Genomic DNA, 12789 nt, shown 5'->3' on the forward strand with positions numbered 1-12789 from the left:
TTTCCTTTAAACAGGACACCAAGAATTGAATGTTGGCATTGATACCACCAGCGTGTTTTTTTTTTTGTGTTTACAAAAGTGCTAGTGGAGGAGAGCCCAGAAATGAAATGAACATCCAGTAAACATTAAAATGAAGTGTGTAAGGAAATGATGGTAGCGCTGCAGAATTACTTGTCACGGCTTCAATTCCAGCATTCAAAAGAGAGGTTTAGGATTGGATGGGCATTGAGACTAAACTACTCCCTCACCTCTGAAGAGTGTGGTCCTTCCATCTGAGACTTACCACAGGCTTGCCGCTGCTCGTTCTATCCCTGCCCTGTAGATAAATGTGTAACTTTGACAATTAACCAGTATCAGGGAATCTGACCTTTTTTTTTATCTCTTCTTTTTATTTTTTTGAGAAAGACAGAATTGTTTATGTTAAGGTATATACATTGTCTCGTTGTGGCAGGGTAAATTAAACATCAAAGATTGTCGGGAGCAGCAAACAATCTTATCTCTAAAAAAAAAAAAAAAAAAAAAGAGGATGGAAAAACTAATCGGTGGAAGTTTAATATTGCCTTTTGTGACATAGCTCTTTGGTTCGTAGCAAGCTGTTTATTCCAAAATGTAGAATTTAATCATTTCTAATTCTGACCTCCTTTTATTTTTTTTACGATTCAAAATGTAGTTAGTGTATAAAATTGAAAATACAACCCAAAAATATTAAACGGGAACATTTTAAATAAAAAGTTTAGGTACAACTAATTCTTACCAGGACAAGTTTGTGTGTACTGAGCTAAGCCAGTGCCAACAAGATAATTATCATAATACCTCATGGGTCATTTGAAGAACATTCCTGATCTTAGATTGGATCTATTAATTTATTTGCAAATGGTGCTTTAAAAAGAAAGACTTGAAATCCTAAATAATCCTGGCATAATAAAATATAATGCAAAAATCCTCAGTACTGGTATGTACTTAATACTGCTTCTGTGTATCGCATACATTCCTGGCAAAGCTCTCCCTAATACAAGATTCTCTGCATTATTTTTTTTTTCAGTAGTATTTTACAATTATTTTATAGTATTCGGTGGAACACTACACTTGTCTGCCAAACCAAACGAAAAACAAAGGTTGTAAGAAATGTCAGTAAACATGGATGTTGTTTCAACTTGAATCATGTCCTGGTATAGAATTGGTTAGTTAAAGCAGTTCAGTATTGATTTTTTAAATGAATCCACCCTTCTAGTCCTTCGGTTGTTTTTGTATTTATTTATATGAGCTGGTGCTTATTTCTGTCTGCTTGCCCTCTCAGGTTCAGTCCATGCCACTTCAATCGCAGCCTCCCGAGTGGAACAGGCCCTGTCTGAGGTTGCTTCCTCTCTGCAAAGCAGTGCTCCTAAGCAGGGGCCTCTCCATCCCTGGATGACTCTAGCACAGATCTGGCTTCATGCAGGTATGTACTGTACATAGGCAAAAGCACTGTACCTGTAAGCAGCCATTTTAACCTTACCCCACAGCTGCAGCAGGAAAAGGTTCCCCTAGGTGTTTATACAGTATATAAGCTTGCTTGTGGTTCATCAAAAAGCGCTAATGCAATTGAGAGGTTTTGAAAATAATGTCAAAGCCCACAAAACACACACTCTCAAGGATTATATTACGGCTTTGTAATGCCCATTACAAGCCAGCTATTGTGCTTCATAAATTATAATAAATGAGTAGTGAGGTGACTGCTTTGTTTGGGATATTTTATCTAATGACAGCTTTTGTTGCGGCATGGAAGAGACCATACTGGAATAGACTAATATACACTAGTGCATTCAACACAAGACCATTAGAAAGGAAAATAAGGAATAATTTGCTTAATGTTGAAGTTGGATCCATTTTCATTATTATTATTATTAGTCTTTTGTTTAGTTTTTTATGCAAGTCAATCTTGATATAATAGTAGAAAACACTAGTGGAGGCTTTGAGTAAATTGTTGATGCTCATAGTGCATCATAATAAAAAAAAATCAACATGTCTAAGACTTTTGCACAGCAGTGTGTGTGTGTGTGTGTATATATATATATATGTGTGTGTGTGTGAATATATGATTTTTACATTACACATTAGACTAGACTGTTGCAGTACATTTGATTTGTTGCATTTGGATTTCATAAAGGAACACAGTGCATTTTGAAAGATGGTAATTTACATCAACATCTTGCTGAAATAATTTCCTTTGAAGATGCCTAATGTTATATGGAGGCATTTCTATATGGCTTTTAAATGATAGCTGAAAAAGCAGTAAGGTCTTTATCACTGTAATAGAGTAATAGTAAAATGTTTTTTAGTGTGGTAAAGGAAAAAAATGAATACAGATTGCTCCACTTTTTATTGCACCAATGACAATATAAAAACAATGCCGCAATAAAATATGTTGTTTCTGCGTATGTGCTTTCTTCAGTATGTACTTTCTTCAGTATGTACAGCAGTATGTTTACTTCCCTTATATCACAGGGCATAGGGCAAAGCATATTTTATTGTTTGTTATTGCTTACATTTTCATAATAAAATCTTGACTGGTGGGAAATATGTAACAATTCCAACTGGAAAATAATATGTAGTCTAAGATTAGACCAGTTGCACCATAAACAACTGACTGTGCCATATACAACAAACCTATAGCAATATAATGGTGTTAAATATTAATTACCACTTGACTTCCTTCACCCGTTGACAATATATACATTTTGAATTAGGACAGCTTAATCTAAACAAAACAAAAACCGCACTTTTTTCAGCTGAAGTCTACACTGGTATTGGGAAGCCTGCTGAAGCCACGGCCTGCACCCAAGAAGCAGCAAACCTCTTCCCAACATCACACAATGTGCTGTTCATGAGGGGTCAAGTTGCAGAACTTCGGGGCAACACAGATGAAGCTAAACGCTGGTATGAAGAGGCGCTATCCATCAGCCCAACCCATGTCAAGACAATGCAGAGATTGGTATGATCAAAATTCTCAATCTTCAAAAAAAAACATTTAATAATTCTTAAGACATTTGTGTCCAGAAAGAATACATCAAGGTTCTGCATATAAAGTCATCACCTAAAAGTATTTGGAAGTATAACAATATACAGACAGCATTAGGGTTAGTTGAAGTTGTTAACAAATATTGTGGGTTTTTTTTGTTTTTTTTCTCACTTTAGATGTATAGTTTTCAAATACTCATGAGGATGTTCTCTTCAAAATCAATGCTAATGGGTGCTTTATATTGTCATTAAAAAACTTCTTGAGATATGGTAAAATGCTGTGAATTAAGAAGGAATATTGAGTTTGCAGCAATTCTTTGTTGTACGTAATGTGAGTTTAGGATGTGATAAACCTCTTTATTAAGCAGGATTATGTGGAAAACGGGTGTAGTAGAAATACTTAGTGGCATGCACAGGGCATCGCAAATAGACAAGTGGATCTGCATCTACCTATCAGTTCAGTTTGAGAGGATTAGCCAGGTCCCTATGTGGGTGCCCATGAATAATTCAGGCAGGTATTTCTCTTGCATCCCTGGAGACTGGATGAGACAAAGGTATAGATGTCTGAGGTATAGATGTCCCCTCTCTGGCAGCAAGATATATTTGTTGCAAATACTAAAGAGGTTCACTTTCTGAAAAAGGTATTCAATACTCAGTTTGGCAACCATCCTATGAACATGAAAATGAAATTGAACATGTTAACATCTTGGGGAAATAATTTACAATGTAGTACAGTAATACTAAAGGAAACTAGTACAGTAATTCTACTTTGTTGTACAAGTAGTTTCTTGTAGAATGTATACAGTACAGATTAACAATTAACAGAACATGTTTTCATTGTTTTATCTTCGGGAAAGTACAGTAAAAATGTTTACCTTCTATGGGAGGTGAGATACAATTGCAGACCTGATATAGTTTTACTATAGTATGAACTCGTTCTAGCATCACATTTCATGTACATTTAATGTATTGCTTGTTTGCTTTGTCACTAATCTGCTGAATAATAAATACAGAAAGGTTATTCTTTGAGTACTTTTCTGAGTACTATGGTCAAAATACGTGTTAAATTAAGGCTGCTGATACTGTTGAACTTACCCAGGACAAAAAATAACGTGTGTGAGTTCAACACTAAAATAATCTGATTGTCTCATGAGCTGCCAGGTCTTATTGTAGATCCTGGAAATAGAATATGTTGAAGAATAGAGTATGTTGCACAAGTTGCTTGATTTTAAATAAAGAACATACTTATACCTAGGCCTGTACACCATTAATATTAATCTTAGTTTTGCTATCGTGGTTTGAGCTTGATAGCTTCCAGATCATAATGATAATCGTGTTCTTCATAATACAGTTTTTGACTATACTTTAGATTCCCTTTAGATTTAAGCCTGGTCTTCAGGTATGGAAGCTGTTTTATAGTAATTTCAATCATAACAATTATATTGGACCACAAAACACAATTGAAGATTTATAATTTAATTAAACTGAACTCGGTGCTGACTAATGGTATGTGTAAATAAACCCACCTAATGGCCTACAAGATGCATGCTATAAAAATTATTTCAGGTAGTTTGCTTATAGGTCTTAAACACTGGCATTGCAAAATACATGGATCATGGTTTTTTGCTAATGCCATTTGTGGTGTTCGCGGCTGGTCTAAATCTTATAGAGAACCCAGAGTATTATTTTAACACAATACTTTTTCTATCACAAATTGATCAAGTAATGCTTAGATGATCTGTTGTTTTATTTTATCTACATGGTATATATGAGATGTCCAAATATCTATTTAGCTGTTTTGCAAAATGAATCTAATTCACCTTTAAATTCTTCTAAGGAATCAGAAGTTTGACCTCTGAGCTGAATTAGGGAAAGTAGTGCAAATTAGCCTTTAGGGTGCCTGGAGTAAAAGGAAGCAGCAAAAAGACAAGACGCATGTGTTCATCAGTGCTCCTGTCCCACTTAGGTGAACAGATAGAAATGTAAATCACAAGAATTCTGCTGGCATCAGCTAAATCCCATTGGGATACATGAATTTCAAAAGAATAGTAAATAGCAAAATATGGAATATATAAATATTTTAGAGTAATGGAGTCCCAGCAGTTTGCTGTAAGGATAAATTTGTAGGTGTTCCAAACCACTCAAACACAACACAATAATAGAAGCAACCATTTCACTTTGGAAATATTGATTAGGGAGGGGGGTGAGAAATTACATTTTAGCATAAATCCAATTAAGACCATCATATTTGTTTCTTTTAATGTAAATATGTCTATCAGTAATAGAAACCATGTGCTTGTTGGCAGACCAAAGGATGCCGTAAAGCAGTAGTACTTTGTATTGCTGAGTACCATTACACTGCTGCATACACAAGAACATCTCAGCTAGGTTGAATTCCGCTTGAGCAAATTGCCGATCTTGGCTGGGGACCCAGAGGGAGTGCTTCGCTGGCATTTGCCCTCCCACAGGCTTATGGAGATATCTGGGGATAGCTTGTCTTGTATCTCTTTAGAAACCACTGCAGTTCAGGGCCTGTACAAGCCCAGCTGGAGACTTCCTAGTTGCCCAATTTAAGTTTTAATAGCTTGATAACATCCATTGCTTAGGTTAGGCAGATGAAAACAGGCCATTGACTTGCAGGAATAGAGGTCACACCTGTTGATCTTTAGTCCTACTGATTGGTTAGTGAGTTCCATCAGGCAACATTTAAATTAATCATACTGTAGCTGCATGCTTTCAGACTTGACTGTCATTGTCAGTTGCCTATATCTTTAATTTACTGACATGAATTCCTTTACATTTACATTAATCAAGTATGAAATAATATATCTTTTACTATTTTGTTTTAACATTTGTGGTTTTGCTGGACTGGACTAATTTTGAAAGTCTGCTAATTAAACTCATCATTGCAGCTGGGTAAGAAGACACTGACTCATCCTTGGGGCCCCAGGGAAAGGTGTTTAGCTTTTAGTGTCTCACACCCAGTTATAAAACAGCATTAAAACCTGAGTCGGGCATGTATCATCTCTTGTCATTAAAAGAAAAGTTCTGGCTATATATAATGTATTCATTACCAAAAGCTGGTGTGAAATGCACGTTTTTGAAAAAAAAGTTGGATCATGGATGACATCAAAGAACAGTGCAGAAAATAAAATGAATTATAAAAGGGTTGTATTGTATATGCAAGAGAGTATTTCTGAAGGTGGTGAATACATGCATCATCGGTGCAACATGCAGATGGTTCATTTTAAGGGCAAGCAAAATACTGTAAATAGAATATGATTTCTTGCTGATGGCTGTGTCTTGCATTGTTTCCCTTTAGTGTTGGTTCCCAGCTTGAAAATTAGCTTTAGTAAGGCCATGTTCCAGCTGTTAAGTACTGTAAGATATGAAATATTAATGAACTGCAACAGTACACTGTCTCATCCACAGCTCTGTGTTCTGTCCAAGAAGGCTGGAATGTACTGCAGAGCAGATGGATTATTAGATTATTCGATTAGGTTATTTATATTACGTTTGTCTTCCCTTGTATTGATCCCTAACACTTTATTTGTTTATTTATAAGCAGTAAGTCCTTTTAGCAGGCCAGCATTCACCTATGTGTAGCTTTCTTCGTCGTACTTGTTACTTTCCAACCAGAGGCTTTCGTAATATACTGTATTCCTTCAAATTTAAGACGCCCTCGAATTTAAGACTCAGCCCAAATTTCCCACCCTCAACTTGAGGATTACTCGCACATGTTTTTCTCCCTTTTTGTGAACTCTGGTATTGCTTGGCAAGTAGAAGAATACAGGGGGTCTGATTAGAACTGATCTTAATAACAAAATGCTGAAACTGTAAAAGCTTTTCTTTGAATTCCTCAGGAAGCTAATGATGCTTTGTGACAGGGAGGACCCTGTCTCTGGTTCAGCTGCGCTGCTGCTGTGGTAAACAGGAAGGCTTGCCAGGAGCTGAGCTGATCGGCAGGTCCTGATTGGCTGGGGGGCGTGCCCCGGGAGCCTACATCTGTTTAAGAACACAGCAGCGCCAGTTCGAGGCTACTGCACCACATCCATAGCTACACAGTAGGGCTGCTACGATTAAATCGAAAATTCGATTCCATTCCTCATTATATATAAATACTGGACAATTGATTCAATAATTACATTTTTGTAACGCGCGTAGTAAATAACATTATTTAAGTTTATCAACGAAAATGCACCGAACGCACTGCCTTGGCATTTACAGTATTTCTGCCAGACAAGCAGTGGGCATGCTCTTCTTTTCCTGCTCATGTTAGCTAGCATCTGATTTGCTGGTCCCATCCTACCAGCGAATCAGTTTTGAAAATGCTTTGTAAGTACGCCCCTCTGTGTATTCGATGTAAACAATTTTTTTTTTTAAAAATTGCACCACCTTGAATCCAGAGCAGGATGACAGGCTTGTATTCCAGGCAAACAGCCTGTAAATAAATTGTGCCCATTATTATTATTATTATTATTATTATTATTATTATTATTATTATGTTTTAGGCAGGGATTTCTGTATTGTGTGTTTCACAGAGAGTGAAGGTTATGCGGTAAAGTATTAACAAGATGCAATGCGTGATGCTGCAGCTGTCGCTGAATAAAAAAAAAATACTGTTTTCATAAACTTGTGTCTAATTTATATAGATTACATTCTAAAGTACTTTAATCTGTTTAGAATAAATATTTTAGTAACACCTTGTAGTATGTTAAACTTGCTTTAAGCTTGTTGCAAATGTTGTTTTTTTTTTTCTTTTCCTGATGCTACCAAGGTGTAATTATTCCTCGCATTGTGCACAAACTTTTACTTAACTGCAATGATATTAAAAAAACCCGGGGGGGGGGGGGGAATGGAGCGAAAATATATGTGGGCGGTACAGTCATCGGAGCGAAAGCTTGCTTTGTTTACATTGAGGAGGAGGAGAGTGTCTGCTCTGCAGGATAACTATTATTATTATTATATTATTATTAGTAGTAGTATTATTTATTAGAAGACTTACAGTACTTATTACGGAACCTTTCCACTGCCAGTTGCTGTTTGTGTACTCGGGCAGTCGCATCTTTTCTTGGCGGTTTTTAATACACACATCACTATGCTGTACTCGAATTTAAGATGCAGGCCATTTTTGAGAAGAAAAAATTGGTTTAAGGAGTGCGTCTTAAATTCAAAGGAATACAGTATTTGCTTCAGTTGAAATTACTCCTTAACCTGTCTTCAGTATTTCATATACTGAACAAGCCCTTGTGTATCTTGCTTGCACTGCTACTACTACTCCTCTTTTTATACATTTACAGTTCTTTACAATTTTGTAATTCACCTGGAATCTACAGATCTGTTGAATTAAAAGACCCAAACCTGGCCACTGACAGCTATTACAGCACAGGTTTGTATATATTAGGCCTTCAAGGCCTAAAATATAAATTTGGATATGGCAGACGTGCTGTAATTTTGATTGCATCACATGCTGCAATTTTTTAATTCTATCCTTGTTCTAGTATTACTGTATTAGATGCAAGCATGTGTCCTCCAGACCACATATTTGTTTTGATCACCAGAGCTACCTTTTGAGTTTTCTGATATTTTAAATATGTATAGACTGAAACAACAGTGTTTTGTTATGTATAGGATCCCTCCATGCAGCTGTATCATAAATAGTGTTTAGTTAGCTTGTCAAGTTTTGACAGCTGCCAGTAGACATGTGGAACAGCTGGTTACACTGCTGTACCAATAATTCTATGGCTGTCTGCTTTTTTATAGCTTTTATTACACTGTCTGCTTTTCTTACTGCACAATACCTGCACCTACATAATTACCCTTTCTCCTTGTTGATCAGAAAACATTTTGTTGCAGATCCTGGTGTGACAAGAGGTGTAGATTATTTACTTGGTGTGTTTTTCTCTCTGTTTATTACATTAAATAAGGGCTTATGAAGTGCATTCAGATTTCTTATTAAAACAAACCTCAAAGCTATCTAAGACTTGCTCGAAATGATACAATCTGATTACAAAAGTTTTAAAAAATCTACTTTTTATTTAGAATTTTTTAAATAAGAATGTTAAAAGTAAATGCATAGATAATTAATTAATTAAATTATATATTATATAACCCTTTGGGCATTTTACATCTGTGAATTTTACCAAGATGTGGAAAATCTTATTTAAAGGAAACACAGTGCGCTGTTGTGGAAGCAGTTGCTAGGCAGCAGACTTTATCCAAGCAGCATGTTTTAGCTGTGGGGGTGGCGTCAGGCAAACATTAGAGAACAAAAAGCCTTAATTGACAACAGGCCTTGCTTAGTTCTCAAATAACTGTAACCTGATACAAGGGAGTATGTTGAACCTGTACATCAGAAGCACATGTGCTTTTTATTTCTTTTGTGTTCAAGCAAGTTGTTTTGATGAGCAATTCTGACTTAAAGTTGCAGTCTTAAAGGGAAAGTTAACCCTTGCCATCTAAGCAATTTGTAAACTACAACCACTTAAAGGGTTACCAAAATAAATAGGGTAGGCCTATAACACATTATTTTCGGTTCCTGTGTTTTTCTGGGTGGATGTACAATATATCTTGATAAAAAGAAAGAATAAGTTACTTACTCTTGCAATTTGACCTGGCAGCTACTGGAAGTTTTTCCGGGGTTAAAAATAAAACCTATTTGAATTATTATTTTTTTTTCTGTTGAAGGGCCTGATTCTTCACCGGCTGGGTCGGTACAGTTTGTCTGAGAAGATCCTGCGTGATGCCGTGCAGGTGAATCCCACGTCTCATGATGTGTGGAACAGTCTGGGAGAGGTGCTGCAGACTCAAGGCCATGACGACGCAGCGACAGAGTGTTTCCTTACTGCTCTGGAGCTGGAGGCAAGCAGCCCCATCCTTCCTTTCACCATCATTCCCAGGGCTCTCTGAACCAGCCACTGCAGCCAACACTCCCAACATGGGCTGCTTCATACCCAAGCACCATACAAAAACATTTAAGAGTTCGACAAGCAGTTGTATGTGTTTTGGTCACAAAAGTAATTTGTTAATTGGCAAAAAATATTAAGATTTATTACATATACTGTGACATTTGCCAGCCAGTTTTCTAACATTACCCAGATCCCACACATGTACAGTAGGAAAGGCTGTCATTGAAATAGGTTTTCTTTATCAGTTTCGCTAGTTGTTCTTGTAGTATTTAAGACAGTAGCCTAACATTCTGTGTACCGAGCAAGAGATTTTGTAAAAACTATTAGGAATTCATTTCACTACAGGTTTATTTCACAGCAGGGTATATATTTTTTAGGGTTTGGATAAACGGAAAACGTTACAGTCGTTGTTGAGGAAGCTAGGGTTAATCAGCGTTATTTGTAATGCAATCAGTAAAAAGAACATTCAAATCATCTCATGATTGTAGCTACGATGTTACTGGACCTAAGGCATACTTTACTTGATGAAATGAATACAAAATAAACATGGGCAAGGTGTGGCGCAGATGCAAAACAATGGCATTGATACAGGACAGCAGGAGAACAGGGAATGGAATAAAATACACCAAAAATACCATTTAGGACAGGGATTCAGATATAAAACCATTAATGAACAGTACATCATTTGCCTGTGATGGGATAACTGTTAGGTCTTTTTTGCCAGTTTCTAAGGACAGTTTGCATGTTTTTGTTCAGTTTTTTTACTATTGAGAAGATGACACCATATTTTATTGTAATTGGCTTAGGCACTACAAGTGGTTAAAAGTATAACAGAATCCTTTTACAGACTAAAGATGCAAAAATAATGACAAATTCATAAAGCAATGGACATGTGCTGTACTGTAGTTTCTATTTATATAATCAAACAATATGAATATATGTTTGCATTACATTACCTTTTGGGTAATGTAATTTACAGAACAATTATTAGAAGAATATTATTTTAGTAAATTACCAGTATATTTTTCTGTGGGTTGTGTCTTTGATACTGTGTCTATTTTAAGAAGCTGCAGTATTTATATTTTGTTGTTCTGTAGTTGTCACATACTTGAATAATTATTATTATTGTTATTATTATTATTTTTAAATTTTGGTCTTTTATAAGTTAGCACATTTATTTAAGAGAGACATATTTAAACTGGAAATTATGCTGACATTCCTTATTTGGAAGAGTTATCAAAAAGCTAAGTAGCATCCTTACTCTTAATTAGTACTGTGTTTGCCAGAGGGCTCCATTACATTTGATGCATTTGCCCAACAAAAAAGAAACGTAAAGCTCTGCACAGTCGTACAGCTATGATCTGTGATTCTCTAACTAAAGAATGTAATACAATGTCAATAAAAATGATTGGAATACACTTTGTCTATGTGTCATTCCATACATAATTAAAACAGCTTTATAGATCCCAATGTCTTAAACAAGCACAGTGTGATTTCTCAATAGAGCTATGAGAAGGCTGTTTCTTCATCATTGATGTACCTTGCACTCAAGGCTAATATAACCAAGCCCTTTTTTCTTCTTCTGGAAAACAACCGTTTTAAGGGGGTGGGGGTGGGGCTGGTGAATTGCAAAAGGTGAGTGTGTTAGCTTAGATTTGCCCCATGGTATTTTAAGTTCATACCTAAACCACCGGATAGAGAAAAAATGCAAGAGTTTCCATTGTTTTTGGAAAAGAGTAGCAGTACTGCAGACAGGATCTCTAACTGATATTAGTGCTTAGTTTAGTGTTGGAGCAGAGATTAGCAGCTTCAGTGCTAGTATGCTAGCTGATATTAAATATCTCAGGGTAAGAGCTTGTATTCTTCTATGGTAACGTTAGACCAAGATTATTGCTAATTAGGAGCTGTGACACCAGAAGAAAATCATTTACATGGAATGAATGTTGTCTCAACACCTACAATTTTATAGCTTTTCAGATTTATATTTGCAGTGGTAGCTATGCATATAATATCATCCATATCTATACAAACTCAAGGGTAGAATAAGGAGTAACATAGAAACTCAATAAAATAATATTTTTTGGATTAGAACTCTTTTATACGGACTAAAAGTTTGTCATTTTTTTGTATTACTGTGGTTATGAATATTACTTCACGCTAGTGTCTGTATTTATGGGCCACAATATTATGTTTTAAAACTGAACAAAATTCATTCTAAGAAGTATAAACTAGAATGCACCAAAATCAAATATGAAACAGCTGAAAATGAATAATGTAGCCTACTGAAAAATACAATAACAAACAGAGGGAGGGAAAGACAAAAAATGTTTTAAAATTATTGACGGTACTAAACTCTGTCTTTAGCAAATTAAAGCTCAGGTATAATTTACTGCTAGAAGTAAATCACAAAGGACATGCAGGAATTGTATTTGGTAATTGACAGTTTTTAGAACAGTTTTACCAGGAGGGTATTAAGAATATTGAGAGTGCTAGAGTGCTGCAGCAGCAGCGTCTGCATTTATTAAATCTTAGCTCTTGGAGACTTTCCTCATTTCATATCTGACTGTTATCATCGCAGTGCAGTTCTTCAATTCGCATTAACTGTGCACTGGCTTATATGATTTTAACTAAGGCTACAGTTTAAATGTGCTTTGTGGTGCTGTGGATACATTATTCAATGGAACTGCTGTGTTACTATAGCCATATTTTGCAGCTGCCAGATGGCAATCTACCATTTACATGGAGGCCAATTAAAAGTAATTTCCAGTGGTTAATATTCTATGGTAGTCAACCCCAATCTAGTGTAGCTGCAACACAAATTGACAATTGACAGCCAATTAATACACCGTCAGAAGCTAAAGATTTTGCTTGCCTTTTACAAAAT

The 12789-nt window shown here is 35.8% G+C and overlaps 1 protein-coding gene across 2 annotated transcripts in view; it reads left to right on the forward strand.

The window, feature by feature from the left end:
- Nucleotides 1-11323, forward strand: part of LOC117421130 (tetratricopeptide repeat protein 7B) — a 38397-nt gene extending 27074 nt beyond the window's left edge. For both annotated transcript variants that reach the window (XM_058991706.1, XM_058991705.1), the window contains 3 exons: nucleotides 1298-1438; nucleotides 2769-2971; nucleotides 9685-11323. In XM_058991706.1, coding sequence (XP_058847689.1) covers nucleotides 1298-1438; nucleotides 2769-2971; nucleotides 9685-9906 — 566 coding nt within the window. In that variant the 3' untranslated portion in view covers nucleotides 9907-11323. The remainder of the gene's footprint in view (nucleotides 1-1297; nucleotides 1439-2768; nucleotides 2972-9684) is intronic.
- The last annotated feature ends 1466 nt before the right edge of the window (nucleotides 11324-12789 follow it).

Source organism: Acipenser ruthenus, chromosome 18 (assembly GCF_902713425.1).
Source record: "Acipenser ruthenus chromosome 18, fAciRut3.2 maternal haplotype, whole genome shotgun sequence".
NCBI classification, from domain to species: domain Eukaryota; kingdom Metazoa; phylum Chordata; class Actinopteri; order Acipenseriformes; family Acipenseridae; genus Acipenser; species Acipenser ruthenus.